Here is a 27,339-nt window from a genome sequence, read left to right on the forward strand (position 1 = left end):
CTTACTTGTTGTGCAGATTTTGCAGTAATTATCACATATTTCTACTGTGTGACTAATGCATAAGGAATATTTTTTTTCTTTTCTGACCTCTTTTTGGTAATTTACGTAAATTGAAAGCACCTTTACAATTAGTAAATTACTTTCTATGTTCATTTAACAATATTTTACTTTTAAATACATTATCAAACAATTTTCATGAAAATTAACATGAATCTGGAGGCATGCTGCTTTAACTGCTATCATGGCTATGTAGGCAATGTTTTGAAATGTTAACAAACACAATGCATACAAACAAAAAACTTTTTGGCATGGCAAATGTTATATTATGACACATATAATAACAATATTTTCTAAAACAGATATGCCCTTTTATCAATTCCCTAAGAGAACTTTGGTTTTATTTAAATCAACATACAATATATATAATTCTTACCTCCTCTATCTCACAATTAGACAGATCAAATATGGGTTCTGGATTCTCCTTTGCCTGTAAACATACATATTCATTATTAACACAACTGAAGATTTAAATCCATATTCAAGCCTTAAACTAAATATACTGTTGAGTGAGTTTAACCAAAAATTTGTCAGTTATTCTAAAAATTCACTTTAACATTTTAGAAATATTACAGAAGTCGCAATGAATTTATTTTTATTGCATATTTGTTTATGCACATATGTATTCTCATCAAACTTTGTAGTATTACATACCAGTGAGTTTTGGTTCAATTTGTTCAACCTGTTTCTTTCTGCAGGGAAAATACATAGCACAATAAATCAGAAAAGGGAGGGGGACCTGAAATCAAATTCCAACAACTGAGAATGGAATTTACCCACACATTTTATAATTTTTCAAGAAATTAACATGCACAGTACCTAGCAGAGGCTACCTACAGGGACAGCTTTCTTTCTCTCTGTAAATTAAATCAACTAGCTAATAATTATAGTCAGCTGCTGTAAAGTTGTGGCTCAGGTGAAGAATGTGCACAGTGTATTTCAGGGGAAAATATACCTATTTTGAGCTTGGGGACACAGCCTTTATTCTGCTGTAAAATGTATGGAAAAAGAATCACGACATACCAGATATTGCTGATGGTCTTGACGTTTCTTGGCATTTGTACTTTGTTTTCTAAACAAAGGCATCTTTCCTTTCTTACTCCCTTTTTTCTTCTGTGATTTTTGCTGCAAATTCAGATCCCCGTCAGCCTCATCCTCCGAGGATGAATTTGCATTCTGGGACGACAGATTTGATGCAGACTTTCTGATACTTTTCTTCAAATTAACAGGCTTGCTGCTGTTATGTCCCATAGGACCATCAATTCATTACAATGTCTGAAATTAATTAAAATCATCAATTTAATTGTTATATAATTAGGTCTGAAATTTAGAGTTGTTACTTCAGTAATTCATCATATTGGCTGTAACGAGGTCTGCATATAAGCTTGCTTTATATCAAGTTTGATAACAAAACCTCATTACAAACTATTGTTCAGAAACCATAATGTGGACCGACCAACCGATGGAAGGACGGACCGACCGCCAAGTTGATTCCTATATACCCCCCTAAACTTTGTTTGTTGGGGTATAATTAAATTATCAATTCATTAAATAAAGAGGCCTGGAATTTTAAAACCATGAATTCATTACAATGTCTGAAATTTAGAACCATCAATTCATAACAGTGGCTGAAATATTAAATCAGCAGTTCATTACAAGGACTAAATTTAGAGCAATCAATTCATGACAAAGACTGAAATTATCAGCCATTAATACATTATAAGTTCTGAAATTCAAAGCCACCAATCCATTTTATGGCCTGAAATTTAGAACGATCAATTCATTACAAGGTCTGAAATTTAATCCAATCAATTGATTATATGGTCTAAAATTTTGAGCCATTAATTCATAACAATGCCTAAAATATTAAACCATCAATTATTACTGTTTAGAGCCATTAATTAAACACAATGTTTAATTAAAGAGCCATCAATTCAATTCAATATTATATCTAAAATATGGAGCAACTAATTCACAACAAGGTCTGAAATTTTGGGCCATCAATTCATTTCAAGGTGTGAAATATATAGCCATGAATTCATACATTTTGTATAACTTCTGTAACTTACAGCCATTATTCTAAACAATGTCTTAGTACAAAGCCATCATTTCATTATTAAATTGTTTGGAATCAATTAAGAGCCATCAATTCATGTTACAATTACAAATAAAATATGACAGTAGCAACCATCTCTATCTGTCTCAGTTTCATGCAGTAGTTTTATAGAGATTTTTTTTTTAATTCAAGTCTCAGACCTCATTCTGTACTGGCAATATAGATAACATCATGCAATCAATTCCTCCATGAATAATGATACATGGAACTGCATAAATAAATCATTATATAACTTGCAGAATAAATAAAGTGACTGAATGACATTTTGACAAATTGATTATACAGAATAAATCATAAAGATGCATGAATAAAATAAATCAATTATTTAGATTTTACAATATTGCCATAAGCTTTCGTATATGAATTATGCCTGCAGTGTTCTTACATTTCCGTAACCGTACATTTCCGTAATAGAAGTCTGTAAATACTTGGTCATATAGGGGTGGGACATCATACATTACTTACAATCGTTTAACTTTGTGAATCTATTTTTGTCTTATTAAACATGTTGCTTGTGTAAATGTGACCTTGTAGTTCTGCAACTGGAAATATGCTTTTTTAATCTCTATTTTCTGTATTTGACTTTTACATTTCAATTGTATTATATTTGTCTTGTTTCAGGCTATAAGTGTGCAATGGAAGATACAAACATATTTATTAGGTTTTTTCATGTTAAGTCAGTTGTTTAGATCTCTATGTTAACTTGTTTTTTAAAGCCGGATTCCCTCAATTAAGAGGCATATTATTTGCAGTACACGAATGTAACAGTCAAAATTGCTAGACATACATATTCGCATTTTCAAAAGTAGTTTTCAAAGGAACACCTTTACGTGTCTGGAATTTTGGCAACAAACACCCTTCATACTTGAATAGTGACTTCCTATTATGCCCTCAAATATTAAGCATGTTAAGTTTCAACCTATCAACAAAACAAAAAACTTACACATGTATAAACAAAGTTATCTTTTTCAAAATCTATCATAAGCATAAGTATTCATGTATGGATTATTACAATTAAAACACCAATATTGATTATTGTCACATAATACACACAGACAAATAAATCTATACTATACATAGCAGACTGTGAAAATAAAAAAAGTGGCTTTCACAGACAGGTTCCACTGTAATAACATTCAAAGAATAAATATTTCTTAATCAATCTACCTCACAAAATTCCACATCATGTTTAAAATCATCTGCCACTATCACATGTCCTGACTCCTCAGTCACGTTAAACACACAAAAACTATCCAAAAACTTATTAAAGTGAATAGTCAGCCATTAAATAGAAAATGAATATGTTCATTTAATCAAATCCAATAAGACTGAATTTTGTAACTCAATACAAAAAATACAGCAAGCAGAAGAACATTCGAGGATCTATTATGACAGCATTGTGCCTGATCAATATTATATTCCTAATGAATAACCAGGGGAGGGTAACGTAATTTCCTCAGAATATGAAAATTTCAGAACTGAAACCTTCTGAAAAAATAACCACCGTAATTATAACGCGTGCATTTTGCCTTAGGACAATGTGGTCATCTCAAGTAATAATGCCGTCTACAAATTAAAGCTTCCTACCATTGTCATTAGCAGACACAAGGTTTAATTACCATAATCCCCTTCTTCTAGGCACAGGACACATTAACTACCAAAATCATTTGTACAACAACTACAGGGTAAAAGTATTAACAATTACTGGTCTTTGAACTTACATAACTTGCACAAAAATAAGCAACAAACACATGGAAAATAGTGTCTTTATACACCCGGTACCAGATTATTCTTTAGTCCCAACTAAATGTAAAGCAACACAAGCCATAACTTCAGGTCAAATAAATAAGGCGTAAAAAGTTTGACTCAATTTTCTATCTTTCCTAGTGTCAAACAATTAGAGAAAAGACATTGCCCATCCAAAATTCATCTAGATATCTGCTTGTCAAGTCTCATTAGTGGAATAAGCCACACCCAGTACTGGAACAGCTGTAAACAGAAGCCACTGCCTTGAGGAGGCCATCTCTACTTTTTCCTATTTCTAAAGCCAAAAACATTTGTGGAAGAGTATTGTAATAAAGAATAATCTTAGAAAACATAAATTTTTTGTACAAAATATAATTTCATTTCCATATTTGACATTGATGGTCAAGGTTAATCAAAGGTCAAGGTAAAATTTGAAATAATCATCATGTCAGTTCTGTCATAAGTGTGCTTTTGTCCAAAAATAAATACAAGAGGGCCATGATGGCCCTGAGGTCGCTCACCTGTATATAGGCCCCTGGAGCAGGGCCAGTTTAAACCCCAGGGCTTTTATTTGAACAAACTTGGAAGACACCCATTAGAAGATGTTTCTTGATGTTAAGTTTTTACTACACACATAATTATAATGAAAAACAATGACCTCCCCTCCCCCCGGCAGGGCCAATTTTTACCCAAGGGCTTTTATTTGAATAAACTTGGTAGACACCCATAAGAAGATGTTTCATGCTAAACATCTAAGCTCTAGCTCATTGGGTTTTTTAAAAGAAGATTCAAATTTTAAGTTTTTACTATACACATATAGTTAAAAACAATAACACCCCTGGGGCATGGCCAGTTTTGATCCCAGGGATTTTATTTGAACAAACTTTGAAGACACTTACTAGGAGATGTTTCATGCTTAATATCTAAACTCTAGCTATTTGGGTTTTTTCAAAGAAGATTTTTAAGTTTTTGCTATACACATATAAGGAAAATCAATAACCCCGGGGCGGGGCCAATTTTGACCCCAGGGCTTTTATTTGAACAAACTTGGTAGACACCCATTAGAACATGTTTCATGCTAAATATCTTAGCTCCAGCTCTTTGAGTTCTATAAAAGAAGATTTTTTAAGTTTTTACTATATGCATATAGGAAAAATCAATGACCCCCTGGGGTGGGGCCAATTTTGACCCCAGGGCTTTTATTTGAACAAACTTGGTAGACACTCACTTGAAAATGTTTCATGCTTAATATCTTTGCTCTAGCTCTTTGGGTTCTTTTAAAGAAGATTTTTTAAGTTTTTACTATATGCATATAGGGAAAATCAATGACCCCCTGGGGCGGGGCCAATTTTGACCCCAGGGCTTTTATTTGAACAAACTTGGTAGACACTCACTAGAAGATGTTTCATGTCAAATATCTAAGCTCTAGCTCTTTCGGTTTTTTAAAAGAAGATATTTAAAGTTTTTTCTTTCGGTTGCCATGGCAACCAGAGTTCTGCATGGAATCAAATTCTTTGAACAATTTTTAAAGGTGACCACCAAAGGAACATTCCTGTGAAATTTGAATGAAATTGGCTTAGTTGTTTATGAAGAGATGTCATTTAAAGCAAAAGTTTACAGACGGATGCCAGACGACGGACGGACGTCGGACGGACGGACGCCGGACGAAAAGCGATCACAAAAGCTCACCCTGTCACTTTGTGACAGGTGAGCTAAAAATGCATAAATAAATAACAAAGTTATGACAATTTAAGCAAATTTAAATAATTTGACATAGTCAGTAAAAGTCAATTTAAGTGCAAGCCATACCAGAATAATTCAAAATGTGAATTTGCCATGAGTGTTCTTTTGTCACAGTATAAATCAAAGCTGTTGATTTATAACAAAGTAATAAAATTTAAGCAAATTTCATTAATTTCACCCTGACAGTCAAGTTCAATGAAGTCAAGGTTTACTTCAAAGAAAGGTCATGGTTATCAGAATAATTCAAAAAGCTGGTTTCTTCATATTTATTCCTTTGTCCAAGAATAAATCATTTCTGCAAATAAATACAAAGAAATGAAACTTATAACAATTTAAGCAAAATTCAGTAATTTGATTAGCTAAAGATACTTCAGCGAACAGGTTTTATAGTAATGCTAGACTGTCGCAACGTCAAAATAAAAGCGACATATAAAATTATGGAAGCCAGAACTATAATTTTATCTGACAGTCAACGTCAATTATAGGTCAAGGTCATATCAAAATAATTCAACATGTTAGTTCTGTTGTGTTCCTTTGTCAAATCTGTTGATAAAAAACAAAAAATATGGTCAATTGTAGCAAATTTCAATAATTTGATCTAGATGGTCAAGGTCAAATAAATAAGAACTTGAGCAATTAAATTGTCAGGTCAGTTTCATATATCATAATATTCTATGAAACTTTCATATCATACAGTAAAGAACCTTGTCAAATCAATAACTTGTGCTAACCTCTGTTACAAAAAAAATAAAATAAAAAGACTAACAAAGACACAATGTCAAAATCATCTTTCCTAATACATGTATTACCAAATTAGTGATAAAATACTGCCTTTAAGCTCACCATTTTTATACAAATCACCCCCTTGTTAATATCAATAAATGAAATGATGTAGAAAATCTCCGAATTTGTCAGCAGATGATAATACCAAGCAGCTTGTTCTTGAATTCTGGCTGTCATTTCAGAGAAAGAAAACATCTAGCCATGGTATGATAGAGAAATTTCCAATAAAGTTCTCACTACAGACTGAATTTGATAACTACATAAAAGTGACACAGAAAAGGCTCCAAAGGATCAATAATGATGGAAAAGAGATGCAGTTCTTGCTATCCATAAAACTTGCTATCCATAAAACAAAGAGTGTGGCTTTTTATTTAAATTCAGCGGTAGCCTCTGTATACAGTTTCCTGTTTAATAACTACATGTAGATGGTTAAAGGGGAAACACATTCAGTCAATTTTAGTAACATGTACACAGGACAGCAATACTCGCATTTATAATGATATCACGCCATGTTGACATTATTTCTTTGTTCCTGGTAAGATATCCTGATATTCATCAGGCTTGAAATTTTATCATTCAAGTGCTTACAATAAATTAATTTCACGACTCAAAATTTTTTTTGATTTGGTGTACCTGCACTAGTTCTGTTCACAAAACAAAAACCAAACAAGAGCTGTCAGTGGGACAGTGCGCTCCAATATTCTCAGCAAATGGTCATAAAACAAGAGCCTGCAAGATGTACATGTATAAATTCACAAAGATGAAGATATCATTCAAGATGGATTATGGATGTGATGTCCTGGAAGTTGACCCACAATTATGATCCCAAAGAAGCTTTATTTAAGTGATTCAAAAAATGAACTTACACAACTCTTTCGACCAGCTTTTGTTTTAATTTCAAAAAAGACATAAAAATTCAGTCCAGCCTTTTTTCCCTTCTATAGCAGGGGCCTTATAGGGCTGCTTCCCCAAAGAAAAATTCTTTAAAATCATGCAGTTTTCCTCATAAATTGAATTTACATAAAGTTTTGTCTTCCCCTTTTGCAAATATACCCTGTTATTTCCCCCCAAAATTAAGGGCACAGCTGCTTCCCCAACCTGTGAAAAAAGCCCTGACCTAGCAATCCTAAGGACTGCAGTCCAAAATCCAGTCAGTGCCTGGGGACTTTTCTGGTTCCAAATGAATTATAATGGCATTAGCCTGATTAGGGTTTAAAAAAAAGATGATGACATTACTTCAAGTGTGTCATTTGTGCAAGGGGCAGGACGTGAAGTGGTTGCACACTTGGTTCAAGCGAGCGAATTGGTTGCAAACTTGACAAAATGGCAAACACGGCGTCATTTTTTGAAACGGGTGAACAAATTTTTGCCAGGCAAGTGGGTTTCTTTGTTATATTGTAGTTCATTAGTATGTCTATTCCATAATGCAATATATATACCACACTCGGTTTAAGGTTTCAGCATCCTAGATTCTGTTTTGACGAAGTTATTGAAGATATAAACTGATCATGTAGATATTTTGAAATTTGACATGTGACTGTTCTGGTCGGTTTTCCTCCTAATTTATTTGAATTTGAAAGTTTTGAACTGCATTTAACAATAACAAAATATGTTTCTGTCAATGCAGTACAAATGGTTTAGTTCGCAAGTCCGAAGATAACGTTCAACACACAAAAATATCTTGTTCAAGCACATTTTGGTTGCAGACTTATACTTCAAGCATTTTTGGTTGCAAACTTATTCTTATTCTATTGAAATCCATAGTAAAACTTTGCAAAAGGATTGTAGTAGTTTATATTTATTAACCTATTTGCAATGGCAATTATTGACATTTATGTTCTTTTACTTGTTTTTGTTATAAATGTTATTTATACTTTCTTCTTTTACAACAAGTATGCACTTTATGTTTCAAATTACATGGTTCTCAGTTCAATACTATAATCATCAGTAAAAGCCTGCAAACAAAATAATAGCACATAGAAGAAAAATGATTTATATTGATACTTCAATTCTAAAATATGTCATCATATGTAAAATGCAAATGAAAACTAGATACAAAACAAACGTATGTGAGAGTACTGCTGTATGTAAGTGAATTATTTTCACCATAAACATAAGGACATGTGCACACATACGATGTTACTCGGCAAAATTTCCAAAGTTTATCAAAACCACAATAAATGTTATTTTGTTTGTTTCGTATGTAAAGATCAGCAGTTGCTTTAGACATAAAGTATGTAAATGTACATATAAACCAAAAGTTAAAATGACATGCTTGTTTACAATATTTCGGATTTGATGTACATATCATACATGTATATGTCAATTGGTATTCTAAAAATTATTTTGACTATTAGATCATAATATAACTGATATACAATTGGTAATTTACATTGACTGATATGTGACAAACATACTACTTAAAGTCATTGTTCGAGTTAGGGAATTTGGAAGATGTTTCGATTGGTCAATAATAAGGAACAATTTAAAAAAACGAATAATGCCCTTGTGTCAATGTTAATATATTTTGTATCTACTATATAATCAAATTTATTTCAAATCTCAAAAAAAGAACAATAATGAAAGCTGTTTGTTGCTATTTTTCTCTACTTTTCCTTTACTGTTAATCATGCCAAGATAAAAAAAGGCCTAAGACTATGTAAAAAGAAAAGAAGTATATCGAGGAGAAAAAATGATGAAGATAAACACAACTGAACTTCAATTTAGCATATTGTGTTTTATATCTATTTGAAAGACCCTGTGTTAGGATATATCTGCACGCATGCACAATTTGTATATATATTTCTTATTACGCTCCCTTCGCAGCTTACTGAATACATTCACGTTACTTCAGACGTAAGAAAGTGAGCGATAGTGGAACATTCGACCGATGCGCAAGTAATTTCTTATTAGATGAACGGGTATAATTGCCTATATATTGCTAATTATTGCATGCCACATTATTGAAACAAAAGTTTGCAACCAAAAATGCTTGAAGTATAAGTCTGCAACCATAATGTGCTTGACAATATATTTTTGTGTATTGAATGTTATCTTCGGACTTGCAAACTAAACCATTTGTACTGCATTGACAGAAACATATTTTGTTATTGTTAAATGCAGTTCAAAACTTACAAATTCGAATAAATTAGGAGAAAAACCGACCAGAACAGTCACATGTCAAATTTCAAAATATCTACATGATCAGTTTATATCTTCAATAACTTCGTCAAAACAGAATCTAGGATGCTGAAACCTTTAACCGAGTGTGGCATATATATTGCATTATGGAATAGACATACTAATGAACTTCAAAATAACAAAGAAACCTACTTGCCTGGCAAAAATTCGTTCACCCGTTTCAAAAAATGACGCCGTGTTTGCCATTTTGTCAAGTTTGCAACCAATTCGCTCGCTTGAACCAAGTGTGCAACCACTTCACGTCCTGCCCCTTGTTGTGGGCATTACGAATTGACAAGCAATCAGTTACAGACAGAAATAACATATCTATAATCTAGCTTGTCTTATTTGAGGGGAAATCACATACAGAGCATGAGAAATATGCTGTTCAGTGAAAAGTATTAAAAGTTGCTCTTTGTAAGTTTGCCTTTTAAATAAATAATGTAAGTATTTACAAATAAAAAGTCTTTGTACTGAATATGGTTATGATGTTTTTTTTGTTCATAATGCTCTAAAGGGGTATTTTCTGTGCAATATAAACAAATATAAAGTAAAGTTCATCAACCCCAGTTCAGTTTCACTTTGATGTTTCAAACATCGCATTAGTAACATCAGGTGTCTTAGTTGATCAAATCGCCCACTTGCAAGAGCCCCCTTAATGCTGTTACTCAGGTTTACATTTCATAACATTATTAATATCATGATAGGAAAGTACTTTACAGTTAACTTTTGTGGAAATCACAGGATATAAAATTATAAACAGGGTAGCTTAAAACAGTATTGCTACAGTATACCTCTAGCACATTTTTAATCAGAAATCATAAAAGCTACATATAAAGTAATGGAAGCCAGTTGGTGTTGGTAGTTTACCCTCCGAATCACAGCAGTATGCCACATTGAATTTTCCAGATCACGATTCAGCCACCATATTGTTTCCTAGGCAGACTGCAGGGCTCATCCGGAAGGGCGATTCAGGCGATAACTTCGCCGTGTATATTCCAATTTCGCTCTCCCGATTGATCAAAGAGAAGTCAACATCGCCGATAAAATCTTAATTCCCAAATAGTAATTACTTAGCGATGTAAAGAGCAGGGATTGTATCCGCCCATATGACGACCGCTAATTATCATTATCCAATCAGAGCGTCGCTTTATACTACCAAAGCGATAGACCGCCTACTCTAAACAGTAAATAATGAGAGCATCGGCCCGAAACGGTATTATAGTTTTGGGAGATTAATACGGGATTTGGCGATAATTATAGATTGTTTTTTCCCGATTATCTAAACACGTGCAATCTTCCCTAATTGATATACATGATGCACTTCGATGGTGGGTTTTTATCCCGAGTACAGGGCGATGTGTAATGGATTTTTCACGGCTATCACAAAACTGTTAGTCAATTAAAAATAATCAATTTCATTAATGATCAGCGACAGGATTAAAAACTTAATCATAGTTTTGAATGATTTCAGTCTGTTAACATCAATTTTTACTGTAAAATTGTTATGTCGCTCACGTCATGGCTACAAGGCGAATTAATGCCGAAACCGAGCAACTTAAGAAAGTTATGATTACTGATTCTGAATGATAGTTACACCTACGCGAAAATTTAAGAAAGCCAATTCGCAAAAATCTTGCGATTGGTATGTTGTAGACAGTGGGTTGTTCTCTTTGTAGAAATGCCAAATTTGACACAGTTTACGCACGTGGGCACGACATCCCGGCTAAACTACATATCGGTCGTATATCATGTAACGTATATAACAACACAATTTGTCAGGAAAGAAGTGTTCTTTTTGTTTCAATATATATATTTGTTTTAATGTCGTAAATTACGGTAAATATGATGCTCAGATTAAGATTTATCAATATTGTAAATTTTAAAAAGCATTATTTATAAAGATATTACCGAATTTAACATTTCATGAAAATAAAGGGAGGTAATTAGAAATTAATTTTCTACAATTTCTCAGTCAAATTTTTCAATAAGAAATGAATGTATGTAATTTTAGTGATCAAATATAATGTGCACAAATGTTTGCAGTACATATTTTACATATTATTTGATGTTTGAAAATTGTTTTATAAGCATAATTATATGCATATAAATGTGACATTACAACATTCAGGAATTTGAAAGAAATTTCTGTCACCAAAACAGAATAGAACAGATATTATTAATAAATATCCAATGTGACCTCATCTTCTGTTAAAGAGTGAGGAAAGTAAAGAATATAAAATTGATTTTATCATCATATCTTTTCCTTACACATTATCATCAACAAATCTACATGAAAATATATAAACACATATTTAGAGAAAGCTTATAAATAGCTGATCAATAGATATCAAAAATAAATTTTTTTATTCATATTTGCAGCTCAAAAACATTTAGATGCCATTGCCAGATCTACTATTGATTAATCTACTATTAATTAATACTACTATTAATTAATCTACTATAACTATTAATTAATAAACTGGAGAAATATTATATGTGATGTTAATTGTGTTTATATCATAATTAAAGGATGTATAGCCATGCATGTTAATGCATACACATTGGGTTGTTTCCATTCTCCCTAATTTTCGCGAGGAAGTCACTTCTCCCTAAAATTTCCCCCCAGGATGAGCCCTGCAGACTGTCAAGCAATTTACCAGTACTAATTGCCTTCAATTTCGTAAGGAACTGGTATTTTCTGTACATGCCAGAGCTGAGGCACAGTGTGAATGATGGTAGAAAGGATTTCATTATCAGTAACAATAAAAATGACCTGCACCATGCAGGAATGGAACCCAGGTAGCCTGATTAACATTCCAATGCCCTACCTATTGATCTAACCCGATTGTGTTACTAATGGAAGCCAGAACTAGAAACAGGGTTAAATATGTAGTCAATTGGCTAGTTCAAATAATTTATTGTGGAAAAAAAAGTTATTAAACATGTATGACTTACATAATTATATCTCAGCAGCTTTTTTAAACTTTTTATACAAAATTATTTTTTTAGTATTTATCAGTTTATGTTTCTCTCAACAACACCCAGATTACTTTTAGGGTTACAGTAACGCCTCCATCACATCAGCGGATGATGATCAGCCACATGAAATTTGGTTTGTACAATTTGTATAGAAATCTGTGCCGTAGGAAGGCTGCAGGCAATTTCCTAGTCTAACTAGACAGATCTGTATATCTGTTACTTGACATCATTTGGCATACGGCATGCGGTAACTGCAAGAAACCTGCCGTTTTCGCAAGACAATTGCAAACCATTTTTACATGAGAATCTTTAGAAATCGTAAGTCTGCTGTACAATTGTCTTACAAAAGTCTTGAGACGTCCAAAATTTGTCAAAAAATCGCAGATATAATGTGTATGTTGAGAAATCAGTCTGATGTTGAGGCAACTTTGCTACCTTAAAGAATTTGTACCACTGTCTTGCGGCTGCCACATGAAACAAAGTGATTTTTGTCAAAATTCGTTCGTACGGCTGCCATAAGGCTGATGTGATAGAGGCCTTAGGGTTAGAATTATAACACATGAATTTTGAGGCAGACAGATTCTAAAAGTGTTTCTCATGTATACCTGTAGGATACCTGTAGGATGATTCTGGGCTCTGATGGAAGGGCCAAGCCCTTTTTAAGCCCCTCTTCTTTTGACAATCTTTCACTACTTCTTCTTATTGCTCTCACCACTTCTATGTTTAATTATATATACTTATATCTATTTCTGTTCACTCTGCTGTATAATTTTAACAGCATAATTTTTCAATAAACATTTTAAACTTTATATGGAGTGTCTCCGGTCCAGTATTGGTCTAGTTTTATTTTAAATTCATGAACACTTTTTGAGTCTACTACATTTTTTGGCAAATTATTCCATGTTTTAATTAATACACGTCTTGAAAACTGATGTAGGCAATGAGTTGTTCTACTACGAGGCATTTCTAGTTTTAAATTATGTCCCCTTGTTGATGCCGAATAACTAAAAAGATTTTCAAAAACACAGTCATCTAAGCCTTTTACTATTTTGAAAGTCTGAATCATGTCGGATAATAAGACAAACTTTTAAAGTGATATTGAAATCATGTATACGTATTAAAACAATAATATAAATAATGAATATAAAATTTCTTGCAGGATAAATAAATGTTTTTGAGCAAAATTGAGTGGTCTTCATAGTCTTTTTCAGTAAAAATAATTTTGGACCCCTAAAATTTAGGTCTGGACTCCTACTTTTCTAGTCTGTGCATCCACTGGACCCCTAAAATATCAAAGTGATGTAAAACCCCGATGTCCCCTCTTAATCTGCGATGTATTAGACTTCGCAGTTTAAGCTTTTTAAGACGGTCAATATATGTCAGATCTTTTAATGTTAAAACTAGTTTTGTTGCTCTTTGTTGAAGTTTTTCTAGACTTTTCCAAATGGATTCCACACAACATTTGCAAATTCAACATGAGGACGAATCAAAGCTGTATACAATTTCACAAAGGTGTATAATTCCTCTAAAAATTCTAATTCTAATCTTAGTAGAAATATGTTTGCTAAGTTTAAGATCTTTTTCAAAAATAACTCCTAGATCATATCATTGTGGCATCATCAAGGCTTTTTTCAACATGGAAAATGAAAAATGTAAAAAAAAATAATGAAGTAAGAAAATTGAAATAGGTTACGTAAAGGTATTAGTTTCGTAATTAGGACTTATTCAGTAATTGATCTGTTGATTGGCTAAAACAAACTAAACTGCTAAAAGTCACAAAACTAAACGCTTTTAAGTCGGTGATATGACAATCATGAGGGGTTAGTAAAGGCACAGTAAGAAGGATAATTATATAAATATTTTTATTCTGTTAAACCTACCAGTAGATAAGTTCGACAAACAGAATTATACAGCACTTTTTACAACTATTTCGAAATTCGTCTTCCTTGTCACGTTAAAGCGAAAGTCTATACAGATTTCATGCCCCTTGTCTATACAAATTTATCTGCCGTAAACCGTCTGACAGAACGATTTTCAGCAAAAACATCCGGAAAGTGGCCGCCAGCCGATGTTTTCAACTAGACGAGTATGAAAGGGAATACAGTGTTAGATATCATCGAGGATATGTGACCAAAGGGTTTTAGAAGTCTTGGTATGGTTATTTTGTTATGTTAAAAGGTTTCTTTTTACAAGATTAAAGCTAACATCTTTATCAGTTTATATCTTTGCGCCAATTGCGCATAGACAGTCTCTTGACGTTTTGTGATAAAATAATATTGTTGAATCCTTACTTGTCATAATCATGACAATCATCGTTCATCATAATTTGCAGATGGGGTTCAGATAGTATGAGTTAACTTCCCTTACGACCTTAGTTTCTTATATGCAATTTGCAGTTAAAACTTAAATGTGAATCTTGATCTGTATACGGTGTGACGTCAAAGACATTGTTTACACCGGCCTTTGCAATTATCAAGCTGATTAGGGCAACATGAATACCTCTCTAATGATTTTTTGCGAATGAGTGAAACAAAGGTGTTAGTCGCATTGAATGATTGATTTGACATAAACATTTGTTTAATCTTGTTATTCATTTAATATCAAAATATAGAATAGATAAAAATGGGAAAAAATAGTGTTATATTGTTATGAATTACGGACAGGGCGGACCGTGAGACAGGGCGGACCGTATGTTTGGATGGGGCGGACCATATATTGGGACAGGGCGGACCCTGACTCAAGACTAGGCGGTCTGGAATTACAAACAAAATTGCGCACCTATCCAGAATTTTTTTTTTTTGGTGGAAAGTGTCTTGATGGAATATTTTATCTTTTTTGACTCCTTTCTCGTGGTTGACTTCCTTCAATTTTGATTCCTTTGACAAGTTAGTTTACATCATGAACTTTAAGATGCTGTCTGTTTAGCGAATTGATATACATTGACGATTGTATTTAAACTATTCTTGGTTGTCCTATAGTTAGTAAGGAATGAACTAATATAAATAATCATTTTTCCTTTATAAAACTGAAATGTTATGAATGGATTATATAAAAAAATATTACAATTAAAGTAATTTTGTCAAGTTTATTAACTTCAGTGCAGAACGAAAATATGTTTTACTTATAAGATTTTTTCAATCCATTCCCACTATCTTACCCTACCTATTTTATACTTATAATTGCAAGGGTACTGTAAATGTTAATACTCTAAGTATTCACTGTAATATACATTGTATACATGTACTAGTATAAAATTATATTAATTTATTTTTTTAAACATTTTTTTTGTTTTTGATAACATTGATATCAAAAGATAAAAAAAATAAAAAATGAAATAGCAGTATTAAATTTGAAATTAATTATGGTCCACCTCATCTCGGGTCATGGTCCGCCCTTTCCAAGATATGGTCCGCCCTTTCCAAACATATGGTCCGTCCTGGTATGGTTTGCCCTGTCTCATGGTCCGCCCTGTCCTACGACCATTGTTATATCTTGTTCAATACTGTCTGGTGCCATAATTATAAGATGTTTGCATGGGACATTACAGATTGTTACTTTCTGATGCCACATAAGGCAATATTGTTAATAAATCATATGAGCTATAATAGATTACATTACACACATATTTTTATTACTTTATTGTGAATAATTGTATTTATCAATCATATGTAGGCCTACAGAATGCAAATTTAAATTATCTGTAAATAAATTTGTACTGCTTTCAGAGAGATGTATGTAGATCAAACCCATCAAGTAAGCCAACACCATGTCTACAAGGTCATACCTCTAGAACCTCTCACACCTCTACAGCTGAGGACAAATCTAAAAGTTTGTATTCATATTCAATGTATTCGAACTTGAGATTATTTGAATAACTGAAGGACTTTTATCCTTTGCAAGTCTATGTTTGCAGCAGTGCTAGACTTGGTTAGGGTTGTGTATGCAATTTTAAATTCCATATTTTAAGTGACATAATCATTTTTAGCTTGATTTAAAACTCAGGGAACAGTGTCTCTGTTTCATTCATATATGAAATGAGAAGTTGCTTATTTTGATGTAAATATTTATTATTTACTTACTATTAAAGTATTGTAGCATTTATCTCCCATGTGTTGCAGGTGGACAGAGGGATAGTATGAATGCTTCAGTGAAATTAAGGAGCTCAGGTTCTAACAAGGTACATGTATACACATGTTTATATATGAAATGGATTCTTCAGATTTGATACTAAATTGATATTATACATATTGTCATGTCTATCAGTGAATATAACTTGATAGGATTCCAATAATTGTTTTTAAATAACAATTCATTTCAATATTTTATCGAGCATATGAACATATTTAAATGTTCTTTACCCACATATATAACATGCAAGGCGGTGACATTTATTACAATGAGAAGAGCATGATTATGTTATTACAATGAACTATATAAATAACTAAACAGTAACAATAACAATACAGTCAGAAATATTTTTAAAAAAAAACATTGGAAACATGAAGAAGTCTACATTTTCATGACTTTAATATAATATTCAATTTGAACAATGGAATTATTCACAAGTCTCTACTGTTGGGATGGCTAAATGCTATTTTGTGCAGAAGACCTCCTGGTCTTTAATATTTACTTTGGTGCCATGTATTGCATTATTATATGTGACATTAACCAATATCAAACTCCTGTAGTGCAAGTTAATATTTACTAGTATACCTGGTAAACTTTGTAGCAGGGCAAGTATTTACTGCCGTTGTGATATGACTAAATTGTTGTTGGAAGTAGCATCAAACCCTTTACCCACAATAAATTGTTTAAACAATATTTTTCTCTTCCAGTCAAGCGTAGTAGAGCAGTGCAACACAGAGGTACTCCGATGTGCAATTTTACAAGTTTTTCCAGACAGTGATTACAGCGAGGCTTGAAGACTACTGTACACAATTTCTTAACAAATCCAAAAACAAAGCCGTGTAACATTCAACTAAGTATGTATTTTTCCTTAACTTCATACAACATATAGCACAAACCCTGCACATTTCTGAAAACTTATTTTAAAGGTTGAATTATATCTTACCGACCAACTTCAGAATGTCAGAAGACTCAGAACTTAGAAACATTATTAGATGTGTAGTCAATTTAGTCAGTCATCCTGCCACCTCAGTGATGTCCCTATTCAGTGACAATAAATTTTGAGACATATTTAACTTAAAAGACCAAACTAAATAGCATTTCACATATTTATTATTTCAACAGAACCCTGAAAATGCTTTCCTAAAACGTCTCAAGGGAATTGGCAGACTTTTCTACTTATTTGAGGTCATTTCAAGCGCAGATAACTTATACATACTCAAATGAATTCTTGTTTTTACTTCTGGATTATGCTTTTCTTTTTATTTTTGAGTACAATACATAATAATATGCAATTCCTTATGTTGTTTCCATTAACTTTTTTTCAATGAAAATAAAGGTACTTTAAATCCTTAAAAACAGGCCATTTTTTTTAAGAAAAAATGCACAGGTTAAAAAAAGAAGTGGAAATAAAAACTACCCACTCTAAATTTGTTCTTGAAATTTTGCATATCAACTAAAATGAAGGTAAGCTTGATGAAAATAAGAAAAAAATTGTATTAATTCCCTTCATTGTAAATTATCTGCCCTTGAATTTAACAAAAAAGTCCATTTCAAAGGCAGATGACTCAAAAACAAGAACGGTGACCCCAATTTTTTTTTTTTCACTTAAAATGTTTCTGTTATCATATTCTAACAACATCTTACATGCCAAGTTTAAAGAAATTCTATTGAACAGTTTTAATTTTGCCTATATGTCTATATGAAAACTTCCAAAAACGTCCTTGAGTGATAAAGACTGACAAGTAAATCAATAACACATTTTGCCATTCCCATGAGTGGTCTTTACTTACAGGTTTGACTGATCATTAAATCTAAAAATATCAAAGCACTACATGCTTGGGAAGAAAGCCTTAACCAAAATTGAACACTTAGTGCCTGAATTTAAGTTTAAAATTTGTGCATTTATTTAAGTGATCACAATTTTGGTAGAAACAATGTTATAAATGTTGCTTTAAATGCAGAGTAAAGTAAACTTTTGTCATTTTTTTACAGGTGATTCAAAGAAAACCAAACTACAAACAAGAAAGGTTCTATTGAATGGAGTGACATTTTTACCCTGAAGCGTCCTATTAAGATAAAGAGAATCTAGTCGTTCGTGCCATGGCACAAAAATTATCAGACACATAAGTAACATTCAAGTAGTAGTATGCATTTACATGGAGGATATGACATAATTGTATTTTCATATTGAATTTATCATATAAGTTGAATAAAGAAAATAAAATGTGAGGCTCTGTCGAGCATTTTAAAAGTTTTAATAAATGCAATTTGGAAAGTCACAAATGTAATATTCTTTTATCACATGTTAGATTTTCCTGTCAAAACATTGAAAATTATTTTTTCTTTTACTATTTTAACAAGCCAACTTAATCAACACTTCCAATACTTTAAACGACATTGACGTCAAATCTTTATTACACTAGTGTATAATAATTTTTTTGTAATGACTTTATTACAATCCTGTGATGTCAAACATATGATAATGTTCTATTAGCATTAATTGTAGACTTGTTGAACTTTTTTCTTAACAAACTCTATGAAATACTGGTTGAACCCTAATAGTGCTGGAAACAAACGTTTCAGGCCATGTTGACCAGTGTAGACCAGATCTGCAGGCACCCTTGCCAGTTGATCGAACCACACACTTAATTGCCAACATGGTTGGAAGGGTCTTATTGTCCAAGCTGCAAAGAGTGTATACTGTAAGGATCTGACATTCTAGCATTATTCTGAAATGTACTTACAACAGAACTTTTAATGAAATCCAAGTGACATTGTGAAATCCTATAGCTCCATAATTTGTTGACTTCTACAATAACAAGATTCACTTACCTGATTGATCTGAAGGAACACTGTATTAACACTTATTGACTTTGCAATTTAAGCTGATAAAATTGTTAAACTTACCTTTTATGTATAGCAGATAACTGATTTTCTCTTTACATTTTTGTGTAGCAGACGTCGAATGCTAGACATCTTTGAAATCTGTCACTTCATATTTTATATTGAAGATTTCTTATTGTTAATATCAATTTCAGTCAAATTCAATTCAAGAACCTAATTTATGTAAAGTTTATGATTGATTAAGGTCAGAAATCCTTAAATATTCACTACATGTTTCTGTATATTAATGATTTTCGTATGTAGATTTTATATGAGATTTCAATATGGCCGCCATTGAAATCCAAGATTTCAGATTCAGAAATCCGGCCGTCTGTCCATTGGAGGATTTCCGGATTTCTGTTGTTTCATTGGTGGATTTCAAACATCGAACCTTATAAAAGTCGGAATCCAACCAATGTTGTCACTTCGGTCTTGACCTCCAAGTAATGCAAATAAAGTTTTAAAACCGCCAAAGTTCAAATACAGTAAACATCTTACAAACGACATTGTTATCCAAACTTGTAAGTTGGTATGTATTTATATCCAGTATTATTAACTCACTAGACACTGTTGTTGCCGAAATACTTGTTATAAACTTAGAAAACTTTAAAAGAATTGTATTTATTTTCCCCATCCTAACATACGTTTACAATACCCATATAAACTAGCTGGCACAGTTGTGTGTCAGTTGATATCAGTCTGTGCTGGTTGCAAATTCAAATCCAATACTTTCATAGAATTATACGTTTTTATTTACTGTTTATAGCATCAATAAATTGATAATCTGAAAACATATTGCAAGTCAGGTTGCAAGTACTCAAATTTTGTGACATTTTTAGCTCGACTATTCGAAGAATATGAGAGCTATTGTAGTCGCCCCGGCGTCAGCGTCCGCGTCGGCGTCTGCGTTGGTTAAAGTTTTTTGTAAAGTCAAATATCTCAATTATTGCTTGAGATATTCAATTGAAACTTACAATACTTATTTATAGTAACAAGGTACATCAGATTGACAAGTTGGATAACTCTGCCTACAATATTGACAGAATTATGCCCCTTTTTAACTTAGAAATTTTGTTAAAGTTTCTTGTAAAGTCAAATATCTCAATTATTGCTTAAGATATTCAATTGAAACTTACAATACTTATTTATAGTAACAAGGTACATCAGATTGACAAGTTGGATAACTCTGCCTACAATATTGACAGAATTATGCCCCTTTTTAACTTAGAAATTTTGGTTAAAGTTTTTTTGTAAAGTCAAATATCTCAATTATAGCTTGAGATATTCAATTGAAATTGAAAATACTTTTTTTATAGTAACAATGTACATCAGTTTGCAAAATTGCATAACTCTGCCTGCAATATTTGCAGAATTATTTGCCCCTTTGAAACTTAGAAATTTTGGTTAAAAGTTAAATGTCTTCAAAGATATTTACTTGAAACTTTACACATGCACTTAGGGTCATAATTTGAGGGTCATAATTGTATGTCACTGACCAAGTTCCATAAATCTATCTTGCATTAAGGCTAATTCATATCCCCTTTTCTATTTAGTCTCTTGGTTAATGTTTACATGCAAGTTTTACATATCTCAATAACTATTAAAGATATTTATTTAAAACTTCACATATGCATTTAGGGTCATAATTGTAGGTCACTGACAAAGATCCATAATTCTATCTTGCATTTAGGCTGATTTTTCTCCCCTTTTTCAACTTAGAAAGTCATGGTAGGGTTTTGCTTGTAAGCTGTTATCTCAATAACTACTGAAGGGTTTGTGCCTTTTTTGGGACACTTTTATGCATTCATAATAATAAATTAGTGATTTACTTGATAAACATCTTAATAACAAGCCTTTGTACCTTTTCTGTCAAATTTATGTATTCATAGGTAATTAGTATTATTATACTCAATAAAACACCCTTGTGACATTACCTTCCGAATAGTCAAGCCAATACTGTATAATTAGACTCTCTCTAAGGCCTATAACATGAATTTATAAAAAAAAATTAGCCCTTTTGTGAACTTAAAAAATTTAACATTATCAAGGGTCCTTTACTATCAAGCACTTAGAATAGTCGAGCGTGCTGTCCTACAGACACAGGCTTTCAAGCGGGCCCTACTTTTCCTTCTTTTCCTACTTTTCCCTACTTTTTTTGTTTGACCCCTACTTTTCCCTACTTTTTACTTGAAATGCCCTACTATCCCTACTTTTTTAAGAAAAAAGCTCGAGAATAATTGATAAAAAAATCCAGTATAAGCAGTAGATTGATTTGATATAATCTTTATCTCAAATTTAATAAGAATCAGATGCTAGTTTAATTGTAGGAAAAAGTTGATGGAAGTAGGTCATCAGTGGTGCAAGAGGGGTTTCATGATGAGGATGGTTTTAGCTGACATAGCAGAATCAGCGACTTTAGGTGAGTTTGCTTCTATAGAAATATTACTTACTGTTCAATTATATTTTATGTTTCATTTCAAAATTATAATATGTTTTTGTACACAGACTAGCTTCTCAATTGTTTCATTACAAAATTATAATATGTTTTTGTACACAGACTAGCTTCTCAATTTTTTCATTACAAAATTATAATATGTTTTTGTACACAGACTAGCTTCTCAATTTTTTCATTACAAAATTATAATATGTTTTTGTACACAGACTAGCTTCTCAATTGTTTCATTTCAAAATTATAATATGTTTTTGTACACAGACTAGCTTCTCAATTTTTTCATTACAAAATTATAATATGTTTTTGTACACAGACTAGCTTCTCAATTTTTTCATTACAAAATTATAATATGTTTTTGTACACAGACTAGCTTCTCAATTTTTTCATTACAAAATTATAATATGTTTTTGTACACAGACTAGCTTCTCAATTTTTTCATTACAAAATTATAATATGTTTTTGTACACAGACTAGCTTCTCAATTGTTTCATTTCAAAATTATAATATGTTTTTGTACACAGACTAGCTTCTCAATTGTTTCATTTCAAAATTATAATATGTTTTTGTACACAGACTAGCTTCTCAATTGTTTCATTTCAAAATTATAATATGTTTTTGTACACAGACTAGCTTCTCAATTGTTTCATTTCAAAATTATAATATGTTTTTGTAAACAGACTAGCTTTTCAATTGTTTAATTTCAAAATTATAATATGTTTTTGTACACAGACTAGCTTTTCAATTGTTTAATTTCAAAATTATAAAATAGATTCTCAATTGTTTCCCAATGATGTTTATGCTGAGGGACAATACTTGCCAACATCTTTGAGCACATATAGATTTTAGACAATGTTTGGCATATTGGCAAGTATTGAAGTTGCTCACTGTGATCATTTTGTCCTGAATTTTCATTGAATGAAAGATACTGGAAAAATGTAGTGAGTGTTTCTGAAAAATATGTATGCTTTAATTAGATAGAATTTAATAGCTTTAATATGGTGAGGGATTAGGAATCTTTATCTTATAACAGATAATTTAAGAATAATTAATTGTGTGTTTAGGCTTTAAGTGTGCCAATTATTAGTTATAACCATTAAAGATGTGAGAGATTGTTGTTGCATCCAAAGTTTACTTATCTCTATCTTTGAAATATATATAATATAATATGGCATAAATACTCATCTCTACCTTGGAATTATCTGAGACTTACTTACATTTCTCGCAAGTGCCATTAAGTTTCTTTTTAAATTCCATTTTACTAACAATTTATTATTTCAGGTTCATTAATTTATAAAAATTAACTTCACAATGCCACATGGACTCACAAAATTTAACAATGCATGGTTAATGCAAAAAGATGAAAATGGACATGAACTCCATTCCTAGTGTAAAAATGACTCTAACTCTGAATACAGTGGCTACTGTTCTCTCTGTTGCAAATCTGTCCAATGTTCAAATAATGGAGTCAAGCAAATCATGTTTTAACACCTATCCTTGTTGTAGCCTGTGTTTCACATATTATGCTAGCTAAAACCATGTTAATGCACATAACATTTTTCTTGTTTGTATTTTGTAACAACCATACTATCTTAAAAAAGGTTTTAACACATTTCCTTTTTCTAGTATGTGTACAAAAAACATGCTTACTATATGTTTAATGTTGCTAAAAGTCTGTGTTCTGACATATTCATTGTTTATAATTTTCTGTTATTATTTGGAATTGGATCTAATAAAAAAATACCAATTCCAGGTTGATGTCCAGATTCATCCCGTTGTGGAATCCCTATTGAGACACTGGTGACTGGATTCCTAAATGAAGAAAATGCCATGGATATTAGTTGATAAGGGTCTGTATTTGTTTTTGCATCAACTTTGGAAAAAAGGTGAGTAGAGAGTCCTACTTTCCCTACTTTTAGGCTCTGAAAATCCCTACTTTTCCCTACTTTTTTACAAAAAAATTCCTACTTTTATCCCTACTTTTTTGTTATTGGCCACTTGAAAGCCTGCAGACAGCTCTTGTTTAATATATTTTCCACCATATTCCTATTTACAGTAATTTGTTACATTTCTCTTTCCTCTACCATTCTTAGTTTTTGTATTTAATATTTTCCAAGTGGTAAATAAAAACAATAAAATTTCACGATTATTTCTAATATTTTATTTACTTGTGTATTTCATGCAATTAGGCTAAAAATGTAAAAAAGTAATTTTTGAAGAATTTTTTTTTAAAGTTAGACCAGTGTTGCTTCAGCCATCAATATGTTAGCAATGTAGTTTTGAATTTTAGATGAACATGATTTGCTCCTACCAGTACTTTTATGGAGATGACCTTGTATATCTTTGTTACACAATTAAATATTCAAAAAAAAATGTTACTTATGAAAATGGTAAATTTTTAGATTCATACCAAACAAAGTCAAGCAAAATGTGTATAGGCACATCATACAGATAGAATAAAGTCAAATTGGTATAGACACATCATGTCCAGTGAAATCTGAAACCTGTAAAGACAGATCATACTGATTGAAATCTGTTTAGACAGATCATAATGAATGAAATCTGGTGAAATCTGTATAGACAGATCATACCAAATGCAGTCTAGTGAAATCTGTATAGACAGATCAAAACAAATTAAATCTGGTAAAATCTGTATAGACAGATCATATTATGAATTAAATCTGGTGAAATCTGTATAGACAGATCATACCGAATGAAGTCTAGTGAAATCTGTATAGACAGATCATATTATGAATGAAGTCTAGTGAAATCTGTATAGCCAGATCATACCGAATGAAGTCTAGTGGAATCTGTATAGACAGATCAAAACAAATTAAATCTGGTAAAATCTGTATAGACAGATCATACAGAATGAAGTCTAGTGAAATCTGTATAGACGGTGAGATGATACCGAATGAAATCTAGTGAAATCTGTATAGACAGATTATAATAAATAAAGTGTAGTGAAATCTGTATAGTCAGATTATAATGAATGAAGTCTAGTGAAATCTGTATAGACAGATGATACCGAATGAAATCTAGTGAAATCTGTATAGACAGTTCATAATAAATGCAATCTAGTGAAATCTGTATAGACAGATCATACCGAATGAAGTATGGTGAAATCTGTATAGACAGATCATACCAAATGAAGTCTAGTGAAATCTGTATAGACAGATTATAATAAATAAAGTGTAGTGAAATCTGTATAGACAGATCATAATGAATGAAGTATGGTGAAATCTGTATAGACAGATCATACGGAATGAAAACTAGTGAAATCTGTATAGACAGTTCATAGTAAATAAAGTGTAGTGAAATCTGTATAGACAGATTATAATGAATTAAGTATAGTGAAATCTGTATAGACAGTTCATAATGAATGCAATCTATTGAAATCTGTATAGACAGATCATACCAAATGAAGTATGGTGAAATCTGTATAGACAGATCATACCGAATGAAATCTAGTGAAATCTGTATAGACAGTTCATAGTAAATAAAGTGTAGTGAAACCTGTATAGACAGTTCATAATAAATAAAGTGTAGTGAAATCTGTATAGACAGATTATAATGAATGAAGTCTAGTGAAATCTGTATAGACAGTTTATAATGAATGCAATCTAGTGAAATCTGTATAGACAGATCATACCGAATGAAGTATGGTGAAATCTGTATAGACAGTTCATAATGAATGCAATCTAGTGAAATCTGTGTAGACAGATCATACAAAATGAAGTATGGTGAAATCTGTATAGACAGATGATACCGAATGAAATCTAGTGAAATCTGTATAGACAGATTATTATAAATAAAGTATGGTGAAATCTGTATAGACAGATCATAATGAATGCAATCTAGTGAAATCTGTATAGACAGATCATACCAAATGAAGTATGGTGAAATCTGTATAGACAGTTCATAATGAATGCAATCTAGTGAAATCTGTACAGACAGTTCATAATAAATAAAGTGTAGTAAAATCTGTATAGACAGATTATAATGAATGAAGTCTAGTGAAATCTGTATAGACAGTTCATAATGAATGAAGTCTAGTGAAATCTGAATAGACAGTTCATAATGAATGCAATCTAGTGAAATCTGTATAGACAGATCATACCAAATGAAATCTAGTGAAATCTGTATAGACAGTTCATAATAAATAAAGTGTAGTGAAATCTGTAAAGACAGTTCATAATGAATGAAGTCTAGTGAAATCTGTATAGACAGATCATACGGAATGAAGTATGGTGAAATCTGTATAGACAGTTCATAATGAATGCAATCTAGTGAAATCTGTATAGACAGATCATACCGAATGAAGTATGGTGAAATCTGTATATAGACAGATGATACCGAATGAAATCTAGTGAAATCTGTATAGACAGATTATTATAAATAAAGTCTAGTGAAATCTGTATAGACAGTTCATAATGAATGAAGTCTAGTGAGTCTAGTGAAATCTGTATAGACAGTTGATAATAAATGAAGTCTAGTGAAATCTGTATAGACAGATCATACCGAATGAAATCTGGTGAAATCTGTATAGACAGATCATAATGAATGAAGTCTGGTGAAATCTGTATAGACCGATCATAATGAATGAAGTCTGGTGAAATCTGTATAGACAGATCATACCGAATGAAGTCTGGTGAAATCTGTATAGACCGATCATAATGAATGAAGTCTGGTGAAATCTGTATAGACAGATCATACCGAATGAAATCTGGTGAAATCTGTATAGACACATATACATGATAAAATATTTTCAAATAAATATAGACAGTGGTCTATTGATCATACGGAATGAACTCTGTTGAAGTCTGTATAGACACATTATATAGGGTGAAATATAGTAAAATTAGTGAAGTTTTTTAGTACACATAACTTGGTAAGATCTTTCAAATCAGGACACATATTAGGATAGTTCAGTCAAATCTGTATAGACAAAATATCAAAGAGTAAAATTTGGTGGTCATGAGCCTTTTTCAGTACATGCGGTAATGCATTTTTTTATGTTTTTGTTCAAACTATTCCTTATAAAAACCTAATTTATTTCATGAAAATGAAAAAGTTTCAGAAAAACGTATCTTTTATTCCTTACAGTAGATCTATATTTACTTTCACGACATCATGCAGATTTTACGACTTTCAAATCTGTATAGACAAGTACCTCGTAATTAGTATAGACTTTCGCCCTTTCCTCCTTGTCAAAATTATGGCAGATTAATGTCAGACTGTGTCAAGATCAAGTTCACCAGGACAAATATTT

The 27,339-nt window shown here is 31.7% G+C and overlaps 1 protein-coding gene and 1 long non-coding RNA gene across 3 annotated transcripts in view; one reads left to right on the plus strand and one right to left on the minus strand.

The window, feature by feature from the left end:
• The window catches only part of LOC132730074 (E3 ubiquitin-protein ligase LRSAM1-like), a 52,505-nt gene extending 25,173 nt beyond the window's left edge, over positions 1–27,332 (minus strand). Inside the window, exons 1-4 of one of the 2 annotated variants that reach the window (XM_060715929.1) lie at positions 27,272–27,332; positions 14,488–14,550; positions 1,081–1,332; positions 434–487 (exon numbers count right to left, since the gene is read on the minus strand). In XM_060715929.1, coding sequence (XP_060571912.1) covers positions 434–487; positions 1,081–1,308 — 282 coding nt within the window. In that variant the 5' untranslated portion in view covers positions 1,309–1,332; positions 14,488–14,550; positions 27,272–27,332. Of the gene's footprint in view, positions 1–433; positions 488–1,080; positions 1,333–3,340; positions 3,475–14,487; positions 14,551–27,271 lie in introns of those variants that run through there. The other variant, XM_060715930.1, reaches the window with a different exon arrangement.
• LOC132730076 (uncharacterized) lies at positions 14,601–19,430 on the plus strand. The gene is made up of 5 exons (XR_009625714.1): positions 14,601–14,759; positions 16,333–16,435; positions 16,726–16,784; positions 17,448–17,589; positions 18,728–19,430. It is a non-coding gene; the product is annotated as an uncharacterized LOC132730076 (long non-coding RNA).
• Positions 27,333–27,339: the final 7 nt, after the last annotated feature.

Source organism: Ruditapes philippinarum, unplaced genomic scaffold, assembly GCF_026571515.1.
Source record: "Ruditapes philippinarum isolate M1 unplaced genomic scaffold, ASM2657151v2 ctg3869_1_1_1_1, whole genome shotgun sequence".
NCBI lineage: Eukaryota > Metazoa > Mollusca > Bivalvia > Venerida > Veneridae > Ruditapes > Ruditapes philippinarum.